The sequence below is a fragment of the Pseudorca crassidens genome, chromosome 9, assembly GCF_039906515.1.
Source record: "Pseudorca crassidens isolate mPseCra1 chromosome 9, mPseCra1.hap1, whole genome shotgun sequence".
In the NCBI taxonomy this organism is placed as follows: domain Eukaryota; kingdom Metazoa; phylum Chordata; class Mammalia; order Artiodactyla; family Delphinidae; genus Pseudorca; species Pseudorca crassidens.
In genome coordinates, this window is record NC_090304.1 from 8,705,694 (window position 1) to 8,731,842 (window position 26,149).

General features: G+C 39.7%; 1 protein-coding gene across 4 annotated transcripts in view; it reads right to left on the reverse strand.

Annotated features, from left to right (window-relative positions):
• RTN3 (reticulon 3) overlaps nucleotides 1–26,149 on the reverse strand; it is a 62,639-nt gene that overhangs the window by 22,681 nt on the left and 13,809 nt on the right. The window contains exons 2-3 of one of the 4 annotated variants that reach the window (XM_067748639.1): nucleotides 24,357–24,407; nucleotides 11,011–13,353 (exon numbers count right to left, since the gene is read on the reverse strand). The exons of 1 other annotated variant lie outside the window; for it this stretch is intronic. In XM_067748639.1, coding sequence (XP_067604740.1) covers nucleotides 11,011–13,353; nucleotides 24,357–24,407 — 2,394 coding nt within the window. Of the gene's footprint in view, nucleotides 1–11,010; nucleotides 13,354–24,352; nucleotides 24,408–26,149 lie in introns of all 4 variants that reach the window. 2 more of the 4 variants (XM_067748640.1, XM_067748641.1) reach the window with 2 other exon arrangements.

Here is a 26,149-nt window from a genome sequence, read left to right on the forward strand (position 1 = left end):
TAACTTCCTCCCAACATATAGCACATTAGAAATCGTTTAGAGTGAACACCCATATAATCACTACCTAGATTTTTATTCAATACTAGCAATGTCTTATTTAATTTTTTTACTGTGGTAAATATACATAACATAAAATTTACCATCTAAACCATTTTCAAGTATATAGTTCAGTGACGTTAAGTACATTCATTGTTGTGTAACCATCACCATGATCATTAATGTTTTACTACGCTTACTTATGTATCTGTTCCTCTTATCCACTAGCCCAATTTTTAAAAATATATTTCCAAAAAATATATATATATATATTTCAAAGTAAATAACAAATATCAGGAAATGATCTTCAGCTTGCATATCATTAACAAAGTTCAATATTTACTGTTTTTCTTTTGATATAAGATTTACATACAATAAAATATACAATACATTCGCTGAGTTTGGACACATGCACACACCTATGTAACCCTATCAAACTACAGAACATTATCATCACCCCAAAAAGTTTTCTCATGTTCTTTCCCAGACAACACGCCAAGAAGTAGCCACTGCTCTGCTCTGGTTCTTTTCCCTACATAGAATAGTTTGCTTGTTCTACGATTTCATATAAATGGAATCATGCAGTATGAATCCTTTCTGTACTGCTTCTTCCACTATTCATAATTTCTGAGATTCACCCGTATTTGCTGCAAGTATCAAAAGATAACTAGCTATACCACAGGTTATCTACTCCTTTATCGATGAATAGCTTTGAGCTGTGATGAATAAAACTGCTATGAACATATACAAGTGTTTGTATGAATGTTTTCATTTCTCTGCAGTGGAGCTGCCAAGTCATGGGACACATGCATGTTTAGTTCTCTTAAGAAACTGGCCAACCTTTCTCCAAAATATCTGTACTATTTTGCATTCTTACCAATAGTTTGAGAGTTAGTTGTTGTCAGTCTTTAATTTTAGCCATTCAGGTGGATGTGTAGTGATTAACTTATTTTGATTTTAATTATGTGAAGACTTGGGAAGTTGAACACATTTTCACTGGATTATTGATTATTTGTATATCTTTTGTAAGTGCCAGAATCTTTTCTGCCCAATTTCTTTTATTGTGCTGTTGGCACTTTTATTGCAGAAATGTAGTTTTAAATATTTCCTGGATACTAGTCCCTCATCAGACATATGTTTTGTTAAGCACTTTCTCCTAGTCAATGGCTTGCCTATTAGTGGTGTCTTTTAATGAGCAAGTTTTACTTCTGATGAAGTCTAACTCACCGATCCTTTATTTTATGGCTAGTGCATTCTGTGACTTAAGAAACCTTTGCCTATCTCCAAGTCATGAAGATATTCTCCTACGCTTTCTTCTAAAAGTTTCATAATTTTAGTTTTTAATGTTCCATTTTAAGTTCATTTCTGCATATCATATGAAGTAGGGATTGTGGTAGGCAGAATGCTAAGATGGCCCCAAGACTCTTACTCCTCGGTGTACATGCCTTATATAATACTTCCTCCTACCCCCAAACGTGAGCAGACCCTGTGAATACGATGGGATAGTCACTCTCGTGTTTAAGTTTCAGTTATATGAGATCTTGCAGCAGACTAGAGAAATTCTCCTGACAGCTTTGAAGAAGCAAGCTACCATGTTGTGAGAGGGCTGCAAGACCAGGATCTGAGGGCAGCCTCCTGGTGCTGAGCACGATCCCCGCCCCACCGCCAGCCAGCCAGAAAAGAGGGATCCGGTCCTTCAACCTCCAGTGAATCCTACCAACCATCAGTGAGCCTGGAAGAGAACCCTGAGCCTCAGATGAGATCCCAACCCTGGTTCACACCTGGTGATTTCAGAATCACACTTTATTTCAGCCTGGTGAGATCCTGAGCAGAGGATCCAGCTAACCTGTGCCTGGACTCCTGACCCTTGAAAACTGTGAGACAGTAAAGTTGTGCTAAGTTGCCAAATTTTTGGTAATGTGTTATTTCTGGATTCTCTGTTTCTTTGACCTACTTGTTGACTCTCTTGCAAGTTCCACAGTCTTTATTACTGGAGTTTTATAATGTCTTGGACTATTCCAAGCCCTCAATTTTGTCCTTTTTCAAGATTGCTTTGGATTTGCTACGTCTGTGTACTTCCAGAGAAATTTTAGAATGAGCTTGTCAATTTCTATTGAAAAATTCTTCTAGGACTCTGAACTGTACTGAATTCATAGGTGAATTTGGGTAGGACTGACTTCTTTACGATATCGAGGTTTCCAATCCATGAACACAGCATGGTTCTCTTCTTAGACAATTCTTGAGCTTCTCTCTGCAGTTTTGTAATTTTCATTATAGAGGTCTTACACATTTTTTTCTTTTGGTTAAATTTATTCCTATTTTATGCTTTGGTGCTATTGTAAATGGAACTTTAAAACTTTTTAATTTTCTGATTATTTGTTGCTAGTATATAACAAACGAAACTGAGTTTTGTGTATTAACCTAAAAACCTGTAAACTTGCTAAATTAAATTCACTTATTAGTCTTAGCAGTTGCTTTGTATCAGTAGATTCCTTAGGATTTTCTATGTACACAATCATGTAATTTGCATATTAAGACAGCTTAACAACTTCTTTCCCAATAGTCATTCCTTTTATTTCTATTTCTTGTCTTAATTCAAAGGGGAGGACCTCCAGTATAATGCTGAATACAAATGGTGAGGGTGAGCATCTTTGCCTTGTATCCAGTGTTAGGGGAAAGTGTCCAATATTTTGGCATTAAGCATAATGTCAGCTATAGTTTTCAATAGATATCATTTATTAGACTGAGATTACCTTCTATTCCTAGTTTACTGAAAATTTTTGTCAGAAAAGGATGTTGAGCTTTTTCAAATACCTTTTCTGTATCTTGACAGAGTGCTGGATTTGATTTGCTAACATTTTTTTTTTTGATTTGCTAATATTTTGTGAAGGATTTCTCATCTTATTATGTTCCATAGGAATACTAGTCTCTAATTTTCTTTGTAGTGTCTTTCTCCAGTTTTGGTATTACTATACATATACTAGTCTGTGAGTTGGAAAGTGTTCTCTCCTTTTTCCTTAAATGCTTGAAAAAACTCCCCAGTAAAACCACCGGGCCTCGACTTTTTTTGGTGAGATTTTTAATAATGGATTTAATAGAAATTGTGTTAGCTTTGGTAAATTGTATTTTTCAAGGAATTTGTTTCATCTAAGTTGGCATAAAGTTGTTCATAATATTCTATTGTCCTTTTAATATCTGTAGGATCTGAAATAAGCCCCTTTTCATGCTTAATATTGGTAATCTGTATTTGCTTTTTTTTTTTGATCAGTCAAGAGATCAATTTTATTAATCTTTTTCAGGAACCAAATTTTGGCTTTGTTAATGTTTTTTATTCCTTTAATTTCTGCTCTTATCTTTATTCTTTCTTCCCTTCTGCTTCCTTTGGATGTGCTTTGCTTTTTCCAGCTTAAGTTGAAACCTTAGATCACTGAACTTAGATATTTTTCTTTTCTAATACATGCACTTAGAACCATAAATTTCCCTTTCAGCACTACATTCCACAAGTTTGATATATTGTATTTTCACTGTCATTCAGTTTAAAACATTTAAATTTTTTTCTCATGATTTCTTCTTTGAGCTATAGATTATGTAAAAGTGACTTGCTTAGTTTCCAAATATTTGGGAATTTTCCTAGATATCTTCATTGTTTACAGTTTTTATTTCATTATGGTCTGAGAACATATTTTGTATGACCTTAATCTTTTAAATGTACTGAGTTGTTTTATGGCCTAGCATATTGTCTATACTGGTGAATGTATACCTTGTGCACCTGGAAAAGAATGTGTATTATGCCACTACAGGGCACAGTGTTCTATAAGTATCATGTAGGCCAAGGTGGTTGATTGTGCTGTTCAGATCTTTGTGTTTCTGTGTAGTTAGTTTATCAATTGCTGAGAAACAGGTATTAAAACCAGTAATTATGATTAAAGAACTCCCTATTCCTCCCTTTAATTCTGTCAATTTTTGCTTCATTTATTTTGAAGCTGTTATTAGGCACATATACATTTACAACTGTCAAGACGTCTTGATATCTTTTATCACGATAACATGTCACTTTTTACTTCTGGTAATACCCTTTGTCTTCTTATGCTTACTTTTGCATGGCATACATGCATATATTTCTTGGTATACCTTTTCCCATCCATTTCCTTTCAAGTTCTGTGTCTTTACTTTTTTTTTTTTTTTTTTGGCGGTAGGCGGGCCTCTCACTGTTGTGGCCTCTCCCATTGCGGAGCACAGGCTCCGGACGTGCAGGCTCAGCGGCCATGGCTCACGGGCCCAGCCGCTCCGCGGCATGTGGGATCTTCCCGGACTGGGGCACGAACTCGTGTCCCCTGCATTGGCAGGCAGACTCTCAACCTCTGCACCACCAGGGAAGCCCTGTGTCTTTACATTTAATACATATCTTTTATAGTCAGCATATAAGTAGGTCTTGAATTTTTATGCAGTCTGTCACTCTGATTGTAGTCTTCAGTCCACTAACATAGTGATTGCACCAAGTCTCTCACCTCTTGGGAGACATACACCCTTGACTTTTCAATCTACTTAAAATATTGTACCACTCCATAAAAAATGTAGGAACCCCTTCTCTAGTATAGATTCACATACTCTTGTGTTTTGTTATAAATTGTCATATGAAATAAACATTATAATCTCCGCACACATTATAATTTCTCCTTTAAACAGTCTTACATATTTTAAAGAAGAGGAAAAAAAATAAGTCTTTTATTTTTACTCAGCTATGTACCATTTTCAATGCTCTTCATTCTTTCCTGCAGGTCTAAGTTTCTATCTGGTATCAACTCCCTTCAATCTGAAGAACTTCCTTTACTGTTTCTTGTAGTACAGGTCTCCTACTGATAGATTCTCTTAGCTTTCTTTTATCTGAAAATGTCTTTATTTTGCCTTCATTCTTGCGAGGTATTTTTGCTTAACAGAGATCCTGGTTGACGTTTTTCCCCGTATGGCACTTTAAAAGATGTTATTTCACCGTCTTCTGGCATCTGTGGTTAGTGGTAAGAAGTAAGCTCTAATTATAATGGTCATTCCTTTACATGTGTCTGTTTTCTCCTTATCTTTCATTTCAGCAATTTGACTAAGACATACTGGGAAGGAAAGGATTGACTTGGCAGTTCTGGAATGCTCAAACGTGAACATGCCAAAGAAAGGTCTGTCTTCAGGACTGGCTTTGCCTGGCTCCTGGGAGATGAACTCTGAGCCCTTGGCATGTTCTGGCTGATAAGTGTTTCTGCATACCTGGGGCCTTGGGCCATGCTGTACCAGCATGACCACTTAAGTCTACCTGAACAATATGATTTATGGCAAACACCTGTTCTTGCTCTAGGTGGCTGGGCTCTGAGTAGCTGAGGTAAGTCATGGGGATACTGCGTGCCACCCTGAACACCCAGGACTGGGTGAGCTTCCCTAGTTGGCAGCACTTCGCACATGTTGTCATGTGTCCTTGATGGGAGGATTAAGGACAGCTCTGTGCGACTCTATTGGACCCCTGGAAGCTTGCACCTGGTTCCTCCTGGACTTTATCCCATGTGTCTTCCCCCTTTGTCAATTCTAATCTGTGTCCTTTTGCTGTATACAGTTGAGTATAACAGCTTCTGAATCCTGTGAGTCCTTCTAGCAGATCACTGAGCCTGACAGTGGTCTTGGAAACCTCTGACACATGTACCAAGGTATGGTTTTCTTCATCCTTATCCTAATAGGTGTTTGCTAAGCTTCTTTAATCAGTAAATATGTTTTTCATAAAATTTGAAGGGTTTTTTTCTGCCATTTTATCTTCAAATATGTTCTTCTCCAGCCTCTCACTTTCTTCTCTTCTGGGATTCCAACTATACACGTTAGCTCTTATAATATTGTCCCAAAAGTCCCTGAAGCTTGGTAATATTTTTTTCTTTCTATTCTTCAGGTTGGGTAGTTTTCTGTTCATCTATCATCGAGTTCACTGACTCTTCTATCATCTCTGTTTTACTGTTAAGGCTACTCAGTGAATTTTAATTTTAGCTTCTGTATTATAGAATTCCACTTTGCTCTTTTTTGTTTCTATTTCTCAGTTGAGATTTCCTTTGTTTTCATTCAGTGCAAGAATATTTTCCTTTACTTCAACTGATCAGTTATAGTAGCTGCCTTAAAACCTGTTTCTCAATTCTAACATATGAAGTTAGTTTCTGTTGGTTGTCTTTTTTCTTCAGACTAAGTTATATTTTCCTGGTTTTTAAAATGTTGTGCAGTTATAGATAATACCTTGGACATTGTGAATATTACGCTGTATAGCCTCTGGACTCTGTTATATTCCTCTGCAGAGTACCGATATTTCTGTTTTAGTATGCAATTAAATTTGGCTTAGACCCAAACTGCAAACTCTCTGGGCAATCAATACCTCAAATCTTAGTTCAGTTCTTTTATCTTTGTGGTTCAGGGATTAAACAGAAGCTTATATAGAGAGCTTATACTCAGAATTTTAGGCTGTCAGTCTCCAGATCTCTCCTTTCCAGGATTCCTCCTCCCCTCACTTTTCAGTGGTCGAATGGCTGTGGCTGACGTGAATTCTGTCCTCTGGTAAGTTTTCTATTAAGTTTTAAACCAAGCTGCCAAGTGCCAACTTCAGCCTTCCTCTGGCTAAAAGCAGTAAAAATGGAAAATTAACTTCATGCTATCTCTTCCTGAAAGTGTCAGCCCTTTTTCAGAATCTGTCTGCTTTTGCTCATTTTCCAGCGTTTCCAGGGCTCCCTCGCTGCCCCCACAATTCTGTCCAGAGGACACAGTTATGTGCAGAAAGATCAGGTCCAGTGAAAGCCTACTTGGCCATATTGTAAGAAAAGTCATCGTGATCTTGTTTTTAAAAACTTACTTCAGAATCACTGTGTGTAGGTATTACAGATTCACTTTTAATGATACCAAAGTAGGTATTATTCTGAAAACCTTGTTTTCTAACTTGTTTTTTCCTACTTTAAGCATTCATCATGTAATAAAAACTCTGCTATATTCAATAATATAGTTTTTATTAATTATGAACATTTTCACATAACAGAAGAAACTTCAACTTTGACAGCAAATTGACAGTAACTAGAAAAATAATGCACATACCCAGAAGTGAAACTGATAAGCAGTGTGGCACAACGACCCTAGAGAAATATGTGCATGTGTGTAAAAACAGGCAAGTACAAGGATGTTAACTTCAGCACTGTCTATAATAGTAAAAAATGGAAAATAATCCAAATCTTAATTAAAAGGGAAATAACATAGTAATAAACTTCATTACTACACAGCTGTTAAATAGAATTATAGATATTTCAACATGAAAAGAGTTAAAAAACCTAATGTTGAATGAAACAAGTTGCATAACAAAAATAATATAAGTAAAGCTTTAAAAGTACAAAACAGGTATTCCCTGGTGGCGCAGTGGTTGAGAGCCCGCCTGCCGATGCAGGGGACACGGGTTCATGCCCCGGTCCGGGAGGATCCCACATGCCGCGGAGCGGCTGGACCCGTGAGCCATGGCCGCTGAGCCTGCGCGTCCGGAGCCTGTGCTCCGCAACGGGAGAGGCCACAACAGTGAGAGGCCCGCGTACCGCAAAAAAAAAAAAAAAAAAAAAAAGAAACACCAATCTATAATAATTCCAATGGCTATACAGTATTTTGACTGTACAGATATATCAAAAGATACTCAAACAATCTCTAATTGTTAAGATACTGAGATATATGCCACTATCATAAACAGCCCTACAAAGAACATCTTTGTAGCTGTTTTTGTACGTAAATGCTTTTTTTTTTTTTTTTTTTTTTTTTGCGGTACGCAGGCTTCTCACCGTTCTGGCCTCTCCCGTTGCGGAGCACAGGTTCCGGACGCGCAGGCTCAGCGGCCATGGCTCACGGGCCCAGCCGCTCCACGGCATGTGGGATCTTCCCGGACCGGGGCACGAACCCGCGTCCCCCGCATCGGCAGGCGGACTCTCAACCACTGTGCCACCAGGGAAGCCTGCTTTTTTAAATTTTTTTATTTTTTAACTTAAAATTCATACCTAGAAACAAAATTGCTAGGTCATTTCTAGTTCTTTGTTATTAGTGTCATATATACCACAGAACAGCAAAAGAAAAATAAAATACCATTAATTTTTTCATTGTTTCTTTTGCCTATTTTCCCCAACAACTTTAGGCAGGACATAATTACAGAACTGGTTTTACTTTAGAAAGGAAGACTACTCAGATATACTACTTAGAACTAGACTCTGGTATATTTTGCTATAGTTTATATTTTAAAAGATTTATTCATGAAGACAATTTTAAAAGGTTTTCAATTCTGAAACCTTAAGGAAGACCTTTTAGCTTCTTGGTCTAATTATACTAGTCTTCTTTAATTATCATCTAAAAATATCTACTAATCACAGAATTTGGTCAGTGACAAATATCCTAAACTTCCATACTCCTTTTTACCTCTCACACTAGATTAAATAACTCAGTTGAGATTTGCTGATAATTAGTACACAGTACTTTATTTACTACAACACTGTGAAGCAGGGCAAAATAACTACCAGAATATTAACAAAGGAAGATGCCAAACCAATCCGGCCATTCGGCCAGTTGTCTAAGGTCACACTAAAGCAGGTATTTGCCAGAACTAGACTCTGGATTGTTGCCTAATTTCTACATGCCTCATCACTCACAAGAATTACCTTTAAGAATTTTGACAACAACGAATGAAGAAAGCTAGAATATACCAGAGTCAGAGAATCATATTATTGAAATGATATTGATGACCACCTACTTCAACATCCTCACTTTACAACTTAGGCCCCAAAAGGTGATGTAATGTAATTCTTTAAAGTCACACTTCTAGACACTGTAAAGCAACAATAATTCAGCTCTCTTTAATCCAAGTTCAACAATCTTCAATTACTAAAGTATAACAGCTATCCTTAACTGCCATTTCAAATTTTTGAGTTTATAAAAAAGCCTCTATGTTTTCACTGATAATTATTAACAATTCGTTCACTAACAAATAATTATCCAGTACCTACTATATGCCAGGTCCTGTACTTGGTGCTAAATGAATATTCACTATATACTAGGCCCTGCATTACCTGCATTTTCACATGTAACCCTCTCACTATTATTATAAAGTAAGCACCATTATTATCTCTATTTTAAGGATTAAAATTTACTAAGATTAAATAATCTGCCCATGGTCTTCAGTAAGGAAATGTCTTTATAAAAAGTAAACAGTGCCTTTCTGCTGCAGGCACTAAGGGCAGCAGTCATGGCTCTGCAGCAGCCCATGACTATGGGCTTCAAGGTGACCCAGAACGTGAGCAAGGAAGGTGACCCACAGAGGCCAGCAGGGCACCTTACCAAGTAAAGCAAGTTAGTGAGGGACAAGCTCTGAGAGGCATGGGGCTTCACTCCTTACAAGGAGTGCCCCTGCAGGAGGAGCTGAGCAGTGTTCTGGATACTATGAGGAGAGGAAAGCGGCTGCTAAGGACTAAGCCCCCCTCCTTACTCTGCATAATAAAACCTTTACAGAAAAAAAAAAAAATGTTAGTGGTATAATCTCACTTATAAATTTATCCTAACGAAAATACTTTTTGTTTTAAATATTATAACTCTGCATATGATTTCATTTGAAAGAAGGGATCTATTGTTTAAAAAGTTTGGAAGGGCTTCCCTGGTGGCGCAGTGGTTGAGAGTCTGCCTGCCGATGCAGGGGACACGGGTTCGTGCCCTGGTCCGGGAGGATCCCGCATGCCGCGGAGCGGCTGGGCCCATGAGCCATGGACGCTGAGCCTGCGCGTCCGGAGCCTGCGCGTCCGGAGCCTGTGCTCCGCAGCGGGAGGGGCCACAGCAGTGAGAGGACCGCGTACCGCAAAAAAAAAAAAAAAAAAAAAAAAGGAAAACACAGAGTCCTCCATAGCACCTAACACTGACCATACAGTAAGTGCAGAACTTGGTATCAGATTAGAGGTTGGGGGTCACTTTTGAAGGGTTTTATATATCCTTTTTTTCATTATACTTTCTAAGACACCAGAATAGAGAGTATTTGAAATAATTTAACTGAAGGCCAACCGCTAGGAAAGTAATCACTCAAATAAATAGAAGACAAGGGGAAGAACTTCTAGTACCATATATTGGGTTTTGGCCTGAAGCATGATAAACAAGGTCCAAAGTAGAAGAATGCGTGAGTTCTCTTAAGTGTTACTCACGAAGTTGTACTACAATACTGGTTACCTACTTTCAGAGCATAAAATCTCTGCGGTGTAAGATCAAATTAATTAAAAGTTTCATTTACTATCTTCCCAGCAGGGATTCCTTTATCTTTGATTGCTAAATAGATTTTCCAAGGCCCACAGCAAAAAACCCAAGTGCCAAGCAGTGCTATTATTACAGAGATTTAAAAATAAGCTTTGTGGGCTTCCCTGGTGGCGCAGTGGTTGAGAGTCCGCCTGCCGATGCAGGGGACACGGGTTCGTGCCCCGGTCCGGGAAGATCCCACATGCCGCGGAGCGGCTGGGCCCGTGAGCCATAGCCGCTGAGCCTGTGCGTCCGGAGCCTGTGCTCCGCAACGGGAGAGGTCGGAACAGTGAGAGGCCCGCGTACCGCAAAATAAATAAATAAATAATAAAAATAAGCTTTGTAAATAAATAAGAGCCTAGCGATGTTCTTAAAAGCAGCAATCTCCCCTAGGGCCAACGTATAAGGAAAGGAGAACCTTGAAAAAACTGGACCATACAATTTTTTCTTTAGAAGAATATTAATTTTAACAGGTAGTCTATTGCTTTGGAAAATATTTGTACAAGAAAACCAAATCAAGCAACCATTAAAAAAAATCTACCTTTTCCCATTTTACTGTATATTTTTATTCTAGCTATAATTTTGGTGATATAAATCAGAGACTAAAAAAAATAGCACTCTAAATAATCAATCATAGCAGGATTAACCACATGCAGTATTTCTAATGTAAACAGTTACCTGAGAATTCTGTCAGAAGTCTTGCTAGGACATCCTTGTTTACCAGTTCAGTCTTGCTAAGGCTGGAAGTGACATCTACCCTAGCAGCTTCTTTGGTAATAGTGGGCTTCCCGGAAATCCCGAGATCAGATCCAGTCTTGACATCTCTGTGTTCTAGGACGTCATAGGATCTCTGTGGCCAAGATTCTGGAGCAAATGTTAAAGTCTGCTTGAGTATTTCTTCGGGAGATTCTATTTCATCCTGTACAGAAGCTGACTTCTCAAGCTTCCTTTCATTCAGTTCTTTCAGTGCTTTGATTGTGAGCTGTTCCTGGTCTAAGTCAAGAGATGCTACTGGAGTACCCTGGGTAGGGAAAACGTCCAGAAGCTCACTCCCATCTGTTTCCTTGCTTTGTTCATTGTATTTGCCTTCTATGTTTTTAATTTCAGAACCACCTGACTCACGTTCATGTAAAACATCTACAGGAAGAGCTGTTTTAAAGTCCTTAGTTTTCTCTGATGTTGCTTCGAAGGTATTTCCTTCACCTTTACCTACTATTCCTTTCTCTCTGGTTTCTGTAAAGGCTGCTATCAGGTCCTCTGGGGAAGAATCATCTACATCTTTAACACTTTTTTCATGCAATGACTCCAAATAGGCAGAGGTGGTCACATTTCGTGAGAATTCTGTCTTACCATTATAAACCTTTGGAGGTGCTTCTGAAGGAAGTTTGGGGTTCTCAGCTGCAACAAGCTTTTCAGGAGCAACTACACTCATACTATCTGACTGCTTCACATCTTCTGACGTGACATTCATATTAGGTACTTGTGAACATGCTGCCTCACCAGCTGGACTCCTTCCAAGAATATCAGGCTGAACTTGTCGTGGCCCAGAGTCACTGATGGATCCGTCAAAGTTTCCAGATGTTTTGTCTTCCTTATTACAATGAAGAATCTCTTTGATTGCTCTTTCATCTGTTTTTACAACAGCACTTGGGATGGAAACAGGTTCTTCAGCCTGAATTTTGTTGCTCTCAAATGAAGTATCTGCTGTGATGTCCTCTATCACCGTGTCATCAGACTCACCAGAACTGTCAGCCTCTGTCACGTCTCCCAACACAGAGGTCTGCCAGTTCATTTCACCCTTCAGGTGGCCATCAGGTAAAACCACTTTCACTGTGGCCACCCCAGAACCAAGAGAGACACCTTTCTCAAATGGAGATCCAGGTAACTCTGAAAGCGTGTCATCTCTTTTTTGCACACTGCCTTGCACACCTTTGATATTGATTTCTTGTGTGGAGTTGAGACAGTCTGGCATAGCGTTTTCCTGTGGGCGAGATGTTTCTGCCCAATCACCTGTTGATTTAGGGATAGTAGTGCTCCCACTGATAGAACATACAGGAATTTTCTGCTGAGTGTTACTTTTAAGATTTACAACTGGAATTTCTGAGATATATTCACCCATGTCGGGTCCTGTAGCTTTTGTGATGTAGTCAGATTTATCACTCTGCTGTTTTACTTGGGGAACCAAATCCCAAGTCAATATTTCATTAGTAAAGTTATGCATATCATTTACACATCTAGATACCTCCTCCAATGCTGCAGTTGTGTGTGAAAACTGCCTAGTGAGCAACGCAGAGGCTGGGGAACGCCCTGTTTCTTTATTTCTCAGTGGAAATACTTTGTCATTAGACTCAGAAATGTCTGCAGGTGATTCTCTATCAATGTGCACTGCCCAGCTACCAAAATCATTTACGTTTTCCTTATATGCGTCTTTAAATTCTCTGTCAAATGCTGCTTTGTCAATAATTACTTCAAATGGTGATTCAGGGGAATCCTTTTCCGTAATACCAACTCCTGAAACTTCAGAGGGGGACAAGGAATAGGTACAAATACCTTCTGCTTTATGCTGCTCGGTGGGTGGCTCCTGGGCTGTTAGCAGAGTGAATTTGTCACCTGCATCCAAGGCAGTTCTATCGTCCCTACTTGGTACCTCATTTGGGTTCTTGGGCTCTTGATCTGTATTTATCTGCTCTTGCGTGTGACCAACTTCCTTTGAGAGAAAAGCAGGATGATCTGGGAAACTGTCTGGAATGGAAGGACGGTTACAGTGAACTCCTTCTGCAACAGAAACTGGGGAGTCTGCTATGTCTTTACTGGTCCCCTGAGGCTTTTCCATCTTTTTCACATCTAGAGGAGCCAAGCAGTCTTTTCTTTCTTTGGCTAAAACAGGCTGGCTGCCTAACACTTTGCTTTTTTCTCCATGTAGTATTGTAAGGTCAGTGTTATATATTTCAGAAGATGAACAAAAGAAGGAAGTCATAATTTCTGAAGGTGGCTCATCAGAGCAAAGAGAGCTCAATCCCTCTATGGTCAGCATTTGAAAGAAAAAAAATTGTTTACCAGGTACAATTACACATTAGCTAGTCAGGCCAAGCAGCATGCTTTTTATTCTAAAATTCGTATATATACACACAGGATGTACATATACACACACATAAATATATAACAAAACAATGAGCAACGGTTATCCTATAAGACATGCATAAAATTGTCAGCAGTGAAACAGAAAAGGCTTATCATGCTACAAATTGCAAAAGACAAAAAATTTTCACGACAAAATACTCTTCAATTTACTTTTTCCCTTTAATGGTAAAGCATGGATAATAAGATGGATAATCTGGGGAAGTGCTTTTCCTTTGGTATTTGGTATAGCTATTCAACAGAAACAATGTAATCCATATAAAACAAACAACTTGATATTATGAAGTACTAATATGCTCTCATCTGTAGGGGGAACAATTCAGGACACACACCTTCTATAAAACCACTGTTAGAGTCTGACAGTCTGAAAAGGAAAAAAAGAAGTGACCAGAGTTCCCCCCCACCCCCAGAGATATAGCGGACCCCTCCTAAGCCTAAAAATCAGACTAGAAGTAGTCTATTCCACCCATAGGGAAGATGGGCCCCAGGAACAGATGGCCTCAATGTCTTAAACTAAAGGGCACTGAAAAGGTTGGTCTGTTCCAAAAGCTCTTGCACCACCCTGCCAATTCAAACAAAACTGAACTGTGTAAATTGGTTTCCTTTATTAAGAAGAGTAATCTTCAGAAATCCTTTTAAAACAGAAAATATCCCCCTAAAAGTAGTACATTAATTAAGTCTTAACAGTTTTTAATATCACAGTAGCCACTGATTTACCACATTGTTTTCCAACTAACCAATCTAGGAAGTTTTTACTGGGGAAAAGTTCAAAACAACTGTCCCAAGGGCAGGCACTATCTTTCTTACACACTGTTGTATCTCTGGAGTTGGAACAAAGTAGGTCTTAAATAAATAGTTCCAAATGAATGAATCAAACATTCAGCTTGGTCAGATGAGACCTAAGTAGGCTCAGGACAGCAATGCCTTCCTTGAGTGTGAATGAATAATTGGGAAGATGTGAAAGAGAAAAAGCTTTGGCATTACTTTTACTCAGCTTGCGTTCTTTTTCAGTGATAAGCTGAATAACAGCCAGACAAAAGCAAAATTATGATTTATTCAAAATCATTTTATAAAGATGAAAAGAAATAATATCTTACTGCAAGAAATAAAATTCCACTCTTATAAAAATGTTTCCAAATGCCAGATAAAGTTCCATTTTAATACATCACTGGAATCTGATGTAACAGGATCTCTGACTTTTAGAACAGTGCAACTGTAATCATCGGGGTGGGGGGGCCAGGGAACGTCTTTGTAAATTGAGGAAAAATAAAGTTTGGTGGTATAAACTGTACCAGTGGGACAGAAGTAAGCTGTAATTCATATTTAGTTCTAATGCAGTAAACACGGCTTGCATCTATCACTGTACAGTATGGATACTCAGCAAGACTGGATTAAGGATAAATGAAGCTCACCACTGTAGGTTAAAATGCTTTAAAAAACCTGAAATTTAAAGAACTATAGCCTACATTTAAATCAGAAATATTCCACAGGGCTCCACTGGTGGCACAGGGGTTAAGAATCCGCCTGCCAATGCAGGGGATACGGGTTCGAGCCCTGGTCCAGGAAGGTCCCACATGCTGCGGAGCAACTAAGCCCGTGCACCACAACTACTGAGCCTGCGCTCTAGAGCCCGAGAGCCACAACTACTGAAGCCATGTGCCACAACTGCTGAAGCCCGCGCACCTAGAGCCCGTGCTCCACAAGAAGAAGCGGCCGCAATGAGACGCCTGCGCACCACAACAGAGTAGCTCCCGCTCAAGGCAACCAGAGAAAGCCCGTGCACAGCAACGAGGACCCAGCGCAGCCAAAAATAAATAAATAAATAAATTTATTTTTTTATTTTTTATTTTTTTGCGGTACACGGGCCTCTCACTGCTGTGGCCTCTCCCGTTGCGGAGCACAGGCTCTGGATGCGCAGCACAGGCTCCGGACGCGCAGGCTCAGCGGCCATGGCCCACGGGCCCAGCCGCTCCGCAGCATGTGGGATCCTCCCAGACCGGGGCACGAACCCGTGTCCCCTGCATCGGCAGGCAGACTCTCAATCACTGCACCACCAGGGAAGCCCAATAAATTTATTTTAAAAAAAGGAAAAAAGAAATATTCCACAATCTGAGTTATGTATTATTACTGAATTTACTGATGACTGTTCCTACCAGGAAACATTCAATGGACTAAATCTGGAATAAGGTAAAACTGGGGCCGCCCCCCTTCCCTTCAAACAGGAATGGAGGACTTCCTTGGTGGCGCAATGATCAAGAATCTGCCTGCCAGTGCAGGGGACACGGGTTCGAGCCCTGGTCCGGAAAGATCCCACATGCCGCAGAGCAACTAAGCCCGTGCACCACAACTGCTGAGTCTGTGCTCTAGAGCCCGCGAGCCACAACTACTGAGCCTGCGTGCCACAATACTGAAGGCTGCACGCCTAGAACCCGTGCTCCGCAACAAGAGAAGCCACCACAATGAGAAGCCTGTGGACCACAACTAAGAGTAGCCCCGGCTCACTGCAACTAGAGAAAGCCTGCGTGTAGCAACAAAGACCCAACGTGGCCAAAAATAAATAATTTAAAAAACAAACAAACAAACAGGAGTGGAACCTTGAGGTGAACAAAACTGACTCCACCTCAGAGGGAAAGCTCAGCTTATATGTTTTATAGAGACTGAGATTTCAGAAGATTTAGACCTGTCATTTTACAGAAACAAGTGGACAAAATGAATTAGTAATAATTCATTAGTAATTACTGAGTGCCATTATCACGTGCCTGACACTGTTTTAGAAACTAGATTAAAAGCAGTGAACAACACAGAAAAAATCCTTGCCTTTGTGGAGCTTACAATACAGAGTGGGAGACAGAAAATAAGCAAAATCAATAAGTAAAATGATGATGATGTGGAGGTGGGTTGGATGAAATGAAAAAGAAAGCAACCTACATTGAATGCTAATGAAAGAATGCACACAGTACTACAAACAAAAAAAGCACGGTAGGGAGTTCCCTGGCGGTCCAGTGGTTAGGACTTGGTGCTTTCACTGCCGCGGGCCCTAGCCAGGCAACTAAGATCCCGCAAGCCACACAGTGCGGCCAAAAAAAAAAAAAAGCATGGTAGAAATGTTTTGCTTTGTCAGGACACAAACCTTTCAGTTTTCTAAGCCTTGTTTCTTTTCTAATTTCCTTGAACTCTTTTTTTTTTAAAGATTTTTTTGATGTGGACCATTTAAAAAATCTTTATTGAATTTGCTACAATATTGCTTCTGTTTTATGTTTTGGTTTTTTGGCTGAGAGGTATGTGGGATCTTAGCTCCCCGACAAGGGATTGAACCCGCACCCCCTGCATTGAAAGGTGAAATCTTAACCAATGGACTGCCAGGGAAGTCCCTCCTTGAACTCTTAATACTCCAAAAGTTTCGAGTTAGGTATATAATAATCTGAGGTAAAGCTAGAAGATTAGGTTAGAAATCGTATTCTCAGAATAACAACAAGTTCTGTACTGAATGCCATGACAGCTTGACAGACTTCAAGCATTTTACTGAAGATCTGTCAATATGATGTAACTATTATATATACAAAAGAACTTTAATCATGTTCCCTAACAATAGTTTTGTGACTTAATACTTGGATTGGATAGTGTTTTCAGGGCACAGGTTTAGGGGGTAAACAGAGTATGATGTTGCATTCATTCCTCCTCAGTGATTGTGAGATGCAGATATTAGCTCTCATGATTGTCAATCAAGGTTTCCCACATGTAGCAAAATAAGTTAGCATCCTCATCTTTGTTTTAATTTTAATAATTATCTTGTTTAGAATTTCAGCAAATGGAAAGAAGTTTATTTGGCTACTTGAAACCCTCACAAACTTGAACAGAGCTGACTTGTACCAAGACAATGAAAAAACCGGTCTGGAAGTAAAGAACTTATAATGGCATGAAAACATTAAACAAAACAAAGACCAGAATCTAATAAGCCTTTAGAAACTAAGCTCCCATAAGTAAAGACTCTTCCAATTAGTCAGTATGACACAATAGTCATTAGTGTTGTCAAAGTCTGTACCTGGCAAAACAGCAGAAAACTCCAGGGAGTTTGAAGGGTGTTAGGTTTTAAAAATACTGTACCCTGGAAAACTGCCTGATGGAATAATTCTGGATTATCTTACATCTCAGAAAATGTCCACTACCTTTCCTTTTTCAAAAGATCCAGCTCTTCACATGCACTACAAGATATTTTCAACATTACTCAAAACAAATGTCTGTCAAAAATCTCCTCATTATATTTTCTAGATTAGTTATTTGCTATAATGCAATTTAATGTGCACATTCATTTTCAAAAAGTCTAGTTACTCAAAAATATAGCATTATTCTAATTATTAACAAGCAAGAGTTACACATCTAATAGACTTGTCAAAAAGGGAATCAGTATACGGTAAGAGGTGAAAAATGTCATAATCCCGCAACGATCATGAGAATGTTCCCAAATGTATTCAGTACTGAGCTCCTTGCTTACCCAATTTCTTCTTAAACTCTAAACATTCAGAAGTCTCCAGTTAAGTATATTATCTTAAATAAGACTAGGAATTTAAGTTGGCAGTCATATTCTACATTTCTAGACCACTCCCAAACCAAAAATTCCTATTAAAAGATGCAAAATCCAGTCTTCTCTGGTGGCGGAGTGGTTAAGAATCCGCCTGCCAATGCAGGGGATGTGGGTTCGAGCGCTGGTCCGGGAAGATCCCACATGCCGCTGAGCAACTAAGCCCGTGCACCACAGCTACTGAGCCTGTGCTCTAGAGCCTACGAGCCACAACTACTGAGCCTGCATGCCACAACTACTGAAGCCTGCACGCCTAGAGCCCATGCTCTGCAACAAGAGGAGCCACTGCAACGAGAAGCCCGCGCACCACAACAAAGAGCACCCCCCGCAACTAGAGAAAGCCCACGCGCAGCAACGAAGACGCAATGCAGCCAAAAAAACAAAACAAACAAACCAAAAAGATGCGAAATCCTTTCATCACACTTACTAATCGTGTGGCTTTAATCTCAGTTCCTTAATCTTAAAGTTGCTTACTATCGTCTGAAAATTGAAAACTGGGACACTAAAGCACCTAACTTGAGAACTGCTGTGAGGATTAAATGAGTTGATACACGTGAAGTGCTTAGAACAGGATCTGGCACTCAGTAAATCTTCAATAAATGTCCCCAAGCACCATATTCTCAAAAAAGTATCTCCTGACGTAGAGACTCCAGACCATACGCCTTTTTGTTTGGGGAGAGAAAAAAGGCATAGTGCCAAATCACAACCACCTTCACGTGGTATATAATAAAGGAAATCCTCATTTAGAGTTTTAGATACTTCCCCTCCAACCAGCCGTAAGTAAAAGGAATTTTTTTTTTTTTTTTTTTGCGATACGTGGGCCTCTCACTGTTGTGGCCTCTCCTGCTGTGGAGCACTGGCTCCGGACACGCAGGCTCAGCGGCCATGGCTCACCGGCCCAGCCGCTCCGCGGCATGTGGGATCTTCCCGGACAGGGGCACGAACCAGTGTCCCCTGCATCAGCAAGCAGACTCTCAACCATTGCACCACCAGGGAAGCCCTAAAAGGAAGTAATTTAAAGAGCTTTTATCTACTTCAAAATTTTGGGTGATGCAACTTCTGAATCATCTAGTACAAAACAAATGCCTATGACATTCCAAGAACCGTGCAAAGTACTATGTGGATAAAGACATTTAATACAAGCCAACATATAAAAAATTCTAAGTCAATGCTGAAAGATAAAAGAACTTTTCCTTAACAAAATGTTTCAGCAAATGATCTTTACCATCATCAAAGTATATTTTAGTTCAATGTACAACTAGCTGAACAATTTAACAACCTAGTAAAACAATAGCCCTTGGCACCGTCTCTTATAGTCCTTTTCAAACCTTAGAACAAATACTAGTACTTCATGGGCGCTCTCTCTCTGACTTACTCAGAATTTCCTAAGTACGATGGAGCTTAAGGATCTGCATTACAAGTTTGCCAGTAATGAACCCTGTTTGGGAACGACAGCTTTACAGTGTTTTACTAGTTTTCGAGGGGTAGAAAAGCCGAGCTGTACTTCAGAACTTTAGCCCTGTAAAAATTCCACAGGCGTAGAAATTGGCACTCTTCACTCTCACTCACCACAGATTCTCTTTGTCCAGGAGCACAACTCACAGGTTAGTAGGGCATGGGGCAGGGGTGATCCTTTTGTGCCTGCTTTAAATACTTCCATATACTAATTTTAAAGTACAGTAACTTGAGGGAATTCCCTGGCCGTCCAGCGGTTAAGACTTGGCGCTTTCACTGCCATGGGCCTGGATTCCATCCCTGGCTGGAGAACTAAAATCCCACAAGCCGAGTGGCGAGTGGTGTGGCAAAAAACAAACAAAACAAAAAACGCCCTTCTCTTTACTTTGTTTCTTATTCCCCAAACTGTCTTTTAGAAAAAGGTTTAGTACTTTTTTATTTAAGTGTTTTATAACTTAATAATGAAAACACAATGTGATCTAGAAATAAGTAAGCAATAATGAATGCTATATGAGACTTCTTCCTTAAAAGAGTGAATAACTTAGAATTATGCTATACTAGAGTTACCGTTTGGTTACTACCCCCCCTCAGGAAATTCATCACTTTTAACTCAAAGGATACCTGTCAACAAGGAAAAAGCATACACACCAGTGAAGAAAGGGTGCCAGCCTATAGTAAACCACTAAGTTACTTTTTCACATACATACTATGCATATTCATACAAGGGAGGCTTGAAATATTCAGGTATAGGTTTTTCTACACTTGAATTTTCTCATGTTCACAAAACAAGAGGGAAAGACAAACTATCGTGCAAAACAGTATCAGCAACTTTCAGCCAAAGCATCAAAATAGGAAGTTAGCCAGCAGACACTTTGCAGCCAAGCTAGATCCTAAACAAAAAGTCTCTTTTGTACAAAGAAAAATGTTTTGCTTTTGTTTAAAAAAAGGCTGTAACTGGCATAGTTTTTCTCCTCAACGCTTGCCCCAAAGTTCAGTGCTTAACTTCCTATTCCAGATGCCTACTGCATTACTCAAACTGAACACAAATATTCATTACTGCAAATGTACTTCCAATTCTACATGGTGGGTAGATCCTCTCTAACCTTATTTTCACCCAATGTTTTCTAAAGAAAATTGTAGTATTTTCCAGCCTCCACTTTTTATCAAAGATTTCAAAAGTAGAAACCAAATTTCAGTTTGATTTTGTGTCTGATGGAGTACATCCCCCAGATGATACTAAATTACATCACTAATAGCAATAATATGGCTAAAATAGTAATTTCTGCCTCTTCTGCTCTCATGATTTTAACATTAACCTCAAAATGACATCTCTAAAAATACCTGTAAACCCTAAAATACAACTAATATATCATCTTTACTGTAGGTAGTGGCATGGACGGTGGAGTCCTAGGTGTGTCACTTACTGCGTGACCTTGAGCAAGTTATTTCACCGTTTTAAACCCCAGTTTCCTCAATTAGTAAAAGAGGCGGTACCTTTCCTCCATAAAATTGGCTGTGAGGATTAAATGAGATGATTCGCATAAAGTACTGAGCACAGTAAAAGCTCAGAAAAAAAAACAAAACTGGCCACATACCACATCTATACCTCTGTTAATATCCTTATTTAACAGTACAGGAAAACATCATTAAAATGTACTCCCCTATTTTGAGATGCTTGGGGATTAAGCTGAAATTAAACTCTGCTTGATGAGAAAAAAGGACTCAATAAGCAAAAGACTGCAAAGCACCTACTCAGGAGTACAACTTATTTAAGAAGGAACTGATTATTCCATTGATATTCTCATCACAAATCTATTCGATAGTTTTCAAAAAGCTTAATTTACTAGCTTAAGTAGCTGTATACTTCAAGGTAGTACAATTTAATAAAGATTACATAATTTCCTTTTGAAAGATTTAACTGCCCTTCCTTCTCAGTCCAAATTAATGACAACTGTGGGAATTTCCTGGCAGTCCAGTGGTTAGGACTCAGCACTTTCACTGCGGTGGGCCTGGGTTCGATCCCTGGTTGGGGAATTTAAGATTCCACAAGCCGCAAGGCATAGCCAAAAAAAAAAAAAAAAAAGGCAACTTTTAATACTTGCATCTCCTTAAAGCCCAATAATGATAAGTATATATTTCAGGATTAAAAATGTCATTGTTAAATATGACTTACTTAATTACTGCTACATATTGCTTGATATGGTTTAGATATATAAAAGTAAGGCACAATCCTCCAAGGCTAAATGGCTAAGGGATATGGAAGCCAGAGACAGATTAGTTGGGTTACTGCCAATGATGGACTCAAGGTGCCTGCTGGTGACAGTCACTCTCAAAGGCCTGCGGTTGGGTGGAGCTGGTCCTAGCTATTCTCTCCAGGGGTTTTAATCCACTTAACCAAGTACACCAACAACTTCCTTTCCCTTGGTTTTATTAAGGCAGACTAGAAGCCACTAGACTTGGCTACCCTAGAACACACCTAATCACTTGCCAAGGAGTGCCCTCAAAAAACGGAATAGGCTGATCTCTAGACCTGCCAATGAAGTAGAGCATCAACTGGGTTGCTTTTCCATTATGTTTTTTTGCAGGAGAAAATGTTAGTAATAGAGGCTACACTGGAACACCTTCAGGGATACGACTTTTTTTTTTTTTTTTTTGCGGTACGAACGCAGGCCTCTCACTGTTGTAGCCTCTCCCGTTGTGGAGCACAGGCTCCGGACGCGCAGGCTCAGCGGCCATGGCTCACGGGCCCAGCCGCTCCGCGGCATGTGGGATCTTCCCGGACCGGGGCACGAATCTGTGCCCCCTGCATCGGCAGGCGGACTCTCAACCACTGCGCCACCAGGGAAGCCCCCAGGGATATGACATTTTTAAATGCTTCTTTACAATACCCTTTTAACAATAACACTATGCTGAATCTGCATTGGTCAAAAAACTATAAAAAAAAGGAAGAATGACAAATCTATTTTCCTTAACAAACTCTCATACTCACTGAAACTGAAGCCTACTTAAACATTTTTAATTACAAAAATCCTCTTTATTTACCTCCATTTTACCTGAGCGTATATGTAATTTCTCCTAACAGGGATTAAAGTAATTTTTTAAACTATGACACTTATCTTTCTCAACATTCTATACATTAGGTATGTTGTGCTTAGGTTGTATTGTTACACTATTTAGGATATTAATTATTCCCTTTCTGTATGAAAAAAGTGACTATGAAGAATGTATTTTAGAAGATCTGAAATACAACAGAGAAAATACAATTATTTGTTCTATTTACACTATGATATTTTTACTGATTTATCTTCCAGAGTAAAATAAATGTAATACCTATTTGCCTAAATTACTGAATTTCTCATGAGGAAAAAAAAGAACCCTTAGAAATATAAATCTGGTTGGGTTCCAGATGTCAAGGATCAATTTGTATGTTTGAGTTACTTTCTAACATTCACAAAATATCTTTTAATGTAAACAATTTTTTAAAATTTCAAAGGCCATGATTTGACCCAGAAGATATCCAAATTCACACAATGAGGCACATTATAAAAATGCTGGGGACTCTGAATGTTATCAGTCTGAATTAAAAGCAACAAATTATCTATCACGTTTCCTAAGAAGCAGAAACTCTGAAAAACATTTACTATGTTCATTTTATCCCATTATGGTTTTTTATTTTATTTTATTTATTTATTTATGGCTGTGTTGGGTCTTCGTTACTGTGCGCGGGCTTTCTCTAGTTGCGGTGAGTGGGGGCCACTCTTCATCGCGGTGCGCAGGCCTCTCGCTGTCGCAGCCTCTCTTGCTGTGGAGCACAAGCTCCAGACGCACAGGCTCAGTAGTTGTGGCTCACGGGCCTAGTTGCTCCGCAGCATGTGGGATCCTCCCAGACCAGGGCTCGAACCCGTGTCCCCTGCATTGGCAGGCAGATTCTCAACCACTGCGCCACCAGGGAAGCCCCCATTATGTTTTTATTCCTATAAGGTCAAAGTCTTCCTAACAAACCAGCACCCAGATTTCGCATTTCAGCTAGGACAATAAACTCTTTGCACAAGGCTTCTTAGACCTATCTACTGAGTTTAATTACCTTTTTTCAAATAATGCTTTTCCGTTGACCTATACTCGAGGAGGAGCACAACATCACAAATGAAACAGCACTTTATTATTAGTGCGAATCAAAGAAGCACACTCTCTCTTCCAGGTTCTTGGCAGTGCTTCCCCTACAAACACATAGTTAACAACTCTGATTGCCTTCCTCACTGGTTGACATTAAAAACAAACAAACAACCGCCCCCAAAACACAACTTAATCTCTAGGAAAATAAGCCCTGCTGGCCAATAATTCAACCGACATGTTCAATGTTCCTAGGCAATCTGGAATTGGCCTACCTCTTGGGACGAATCTCAGGTAAGTTCACATTAAAGTATTCTAGCTAGGACACTGTTATTAGTTCAGTGGAAGCACACTTTAAAAGTTTTTCCAAACCTACTACCTATCCAAACCAGTTACATAACTGCAAATCTATAGGTCAAATGCATTCTGGAGGTGGTGTGTTTTCTGACCCACAATTCTATCTACTCCAAGTTCTGTGGGCAAGTTTTTAATTTTTAAGAAATACTCAAAACTACACCTAAAGCTTATGCTATGTTAAAGAGTCCACCTAGCCTCATTCTATTTTATTAAGCTTTACGGGAAATCCGTTAGAAATGGCTAAATAGAAAGCACTGGCTTGGATTTGGTTTTTATTTTAGGGGATTTGGGGGCAAAAGAAAACCTGTGCCTCGTATCCCCAGTTACAGCCTCTTTCTCAACATTTTTCTTTTATTAATGCACACAAAAAAAATGACAGACTTGCCTTGTGAGGTCGAAAATAGAGATACAGGCTGAGAGGAAGAAACAAAGGAATCTGAAAGAAAATATACAGCGTGAGAATTTGACAACCTCACACAGGAATTTGAATTTTCCTTTTTTTTTTTGGCCAAGCATCTTAATTTCACTGGGTTTAAGCAAGATGAGAAAACCCAAATCTATATTTCCAATTACTGTTTTCACTCACCTGGCAGCAAAACCTTATTTCATTTTCAAGATGCATTTCTAAAAGTTAATCAATTCAATTTTTTGGTCAAATATTCTTTCTCACCTGCAAAGGAAGAAAAGAGGAACCCCTAGCATTTTTAAACAAGTATAACCTCAAGAAAGATAATGCTCGCCTGCAACTTCATGTGGGAAAGGAAAAACGGGGATCTGAGTGCTAACTGATTTTGCTTGTAACCATTTTCAACTTCATTTTGAGGAGTCAGTCACGAATATGAGTACTAAACATTATAATTGGCAAATATGTAAAATTGACCCTGAACACTTTTTTTTTTTTTTGCGGTACGCGGGCCTCTCACTGTTGTGGCCTCTCCCGTTGCGGAGCACAGGCTCCGGACGCTGCAGGCTCAGCGGCCATGGCTCACGGGCCCAGCCGCTCCGCGGCGTGTGGGATCTTCCCAGACCGGGGCACGAACCCGCGTCCCCTGCATCAGCAGGCAGACTCTCAACCACTGCGCCACCAGAAAACAGGACCAACATGAGAAATCTTCCATCTCTAAAATTATATTTCTCTAAATTTGGCAACACATATCAAAATTTTAAATGCATAAACTATCTCCACCACCTCCTGCACATATTCTTTAACTTGGCAGATATATTTGCATATATGTACAAATACATGTATATAAGGATATAGAGCACTGGTTATAAATACTAGGAATAATCTAAATGACCATCAATAGACGTCTACTTAGTTACATCCAAATAATGGAATACTTGCTGCTATGAAAAAGAATGAGGAACAGCTATATATGTTGATACATTAAATTAAAAACCAAAGTACTGGGCTTCCCTGGTGGCACAGTGGTTGAGAGTCCGCCTGCCAATGCAGGGGACGCGGGTTCATGCCCCGGTCCAGGAAGATCCCACATGCCGCGAAGCGGCTAGGCCCGTGAGCCATGGCCGCTGAGCCTGCGCGTCCGGAGCCTGTGCTCCGCAACGGGAGAGGCCACAACAGTGAGACGCCCGCGTACCGCAAACAAAACAAAACAAAACAAAAAGTACTGGGGCTCCCCTGGTGGCGCAGTGGTCGAGAGTCCGCCTGCCGATGCAGGGGACACGGGTTCGTGCCCCGGTCCGGGAGGATCCCACATGCCGCGGAGAGACTGGGCCCGTGAGCCATGACCGCTGAGCCTGCGCGTCCGGAGCCTGTGCTCCGCAATGGGAGAGGCCACAACAGTGAGAGGCCCGCGTACCGCAAAAAAAAAAACACAAAAAAAACAAAAAACAAAAAACACCAAAGTACTGAAGTGCATACAGTGTGCCTCCATTTGTTAACTGGCAAAAACAGGGACTTTGAGGTCTGGGGCAGGAGGGAGATTTGCTTTTCACTACAACCTTTGGCCTTAAAAGAAAAATAATCAAACAGAATATAAATTGCCATTGGTAAAATGGAAAAAAAATTAATAAAAACAGCATGTGAAAAACAAAACCCTCCAAAAGTGCCCCTAAATATACTGATCTTTACTTAACGCCTTTTTTCTTGCAATTATAAAAATGTTTTCACAAATATTAGAAATACACTTAAAATGAGGAGATTGCTTTAAAGGACTG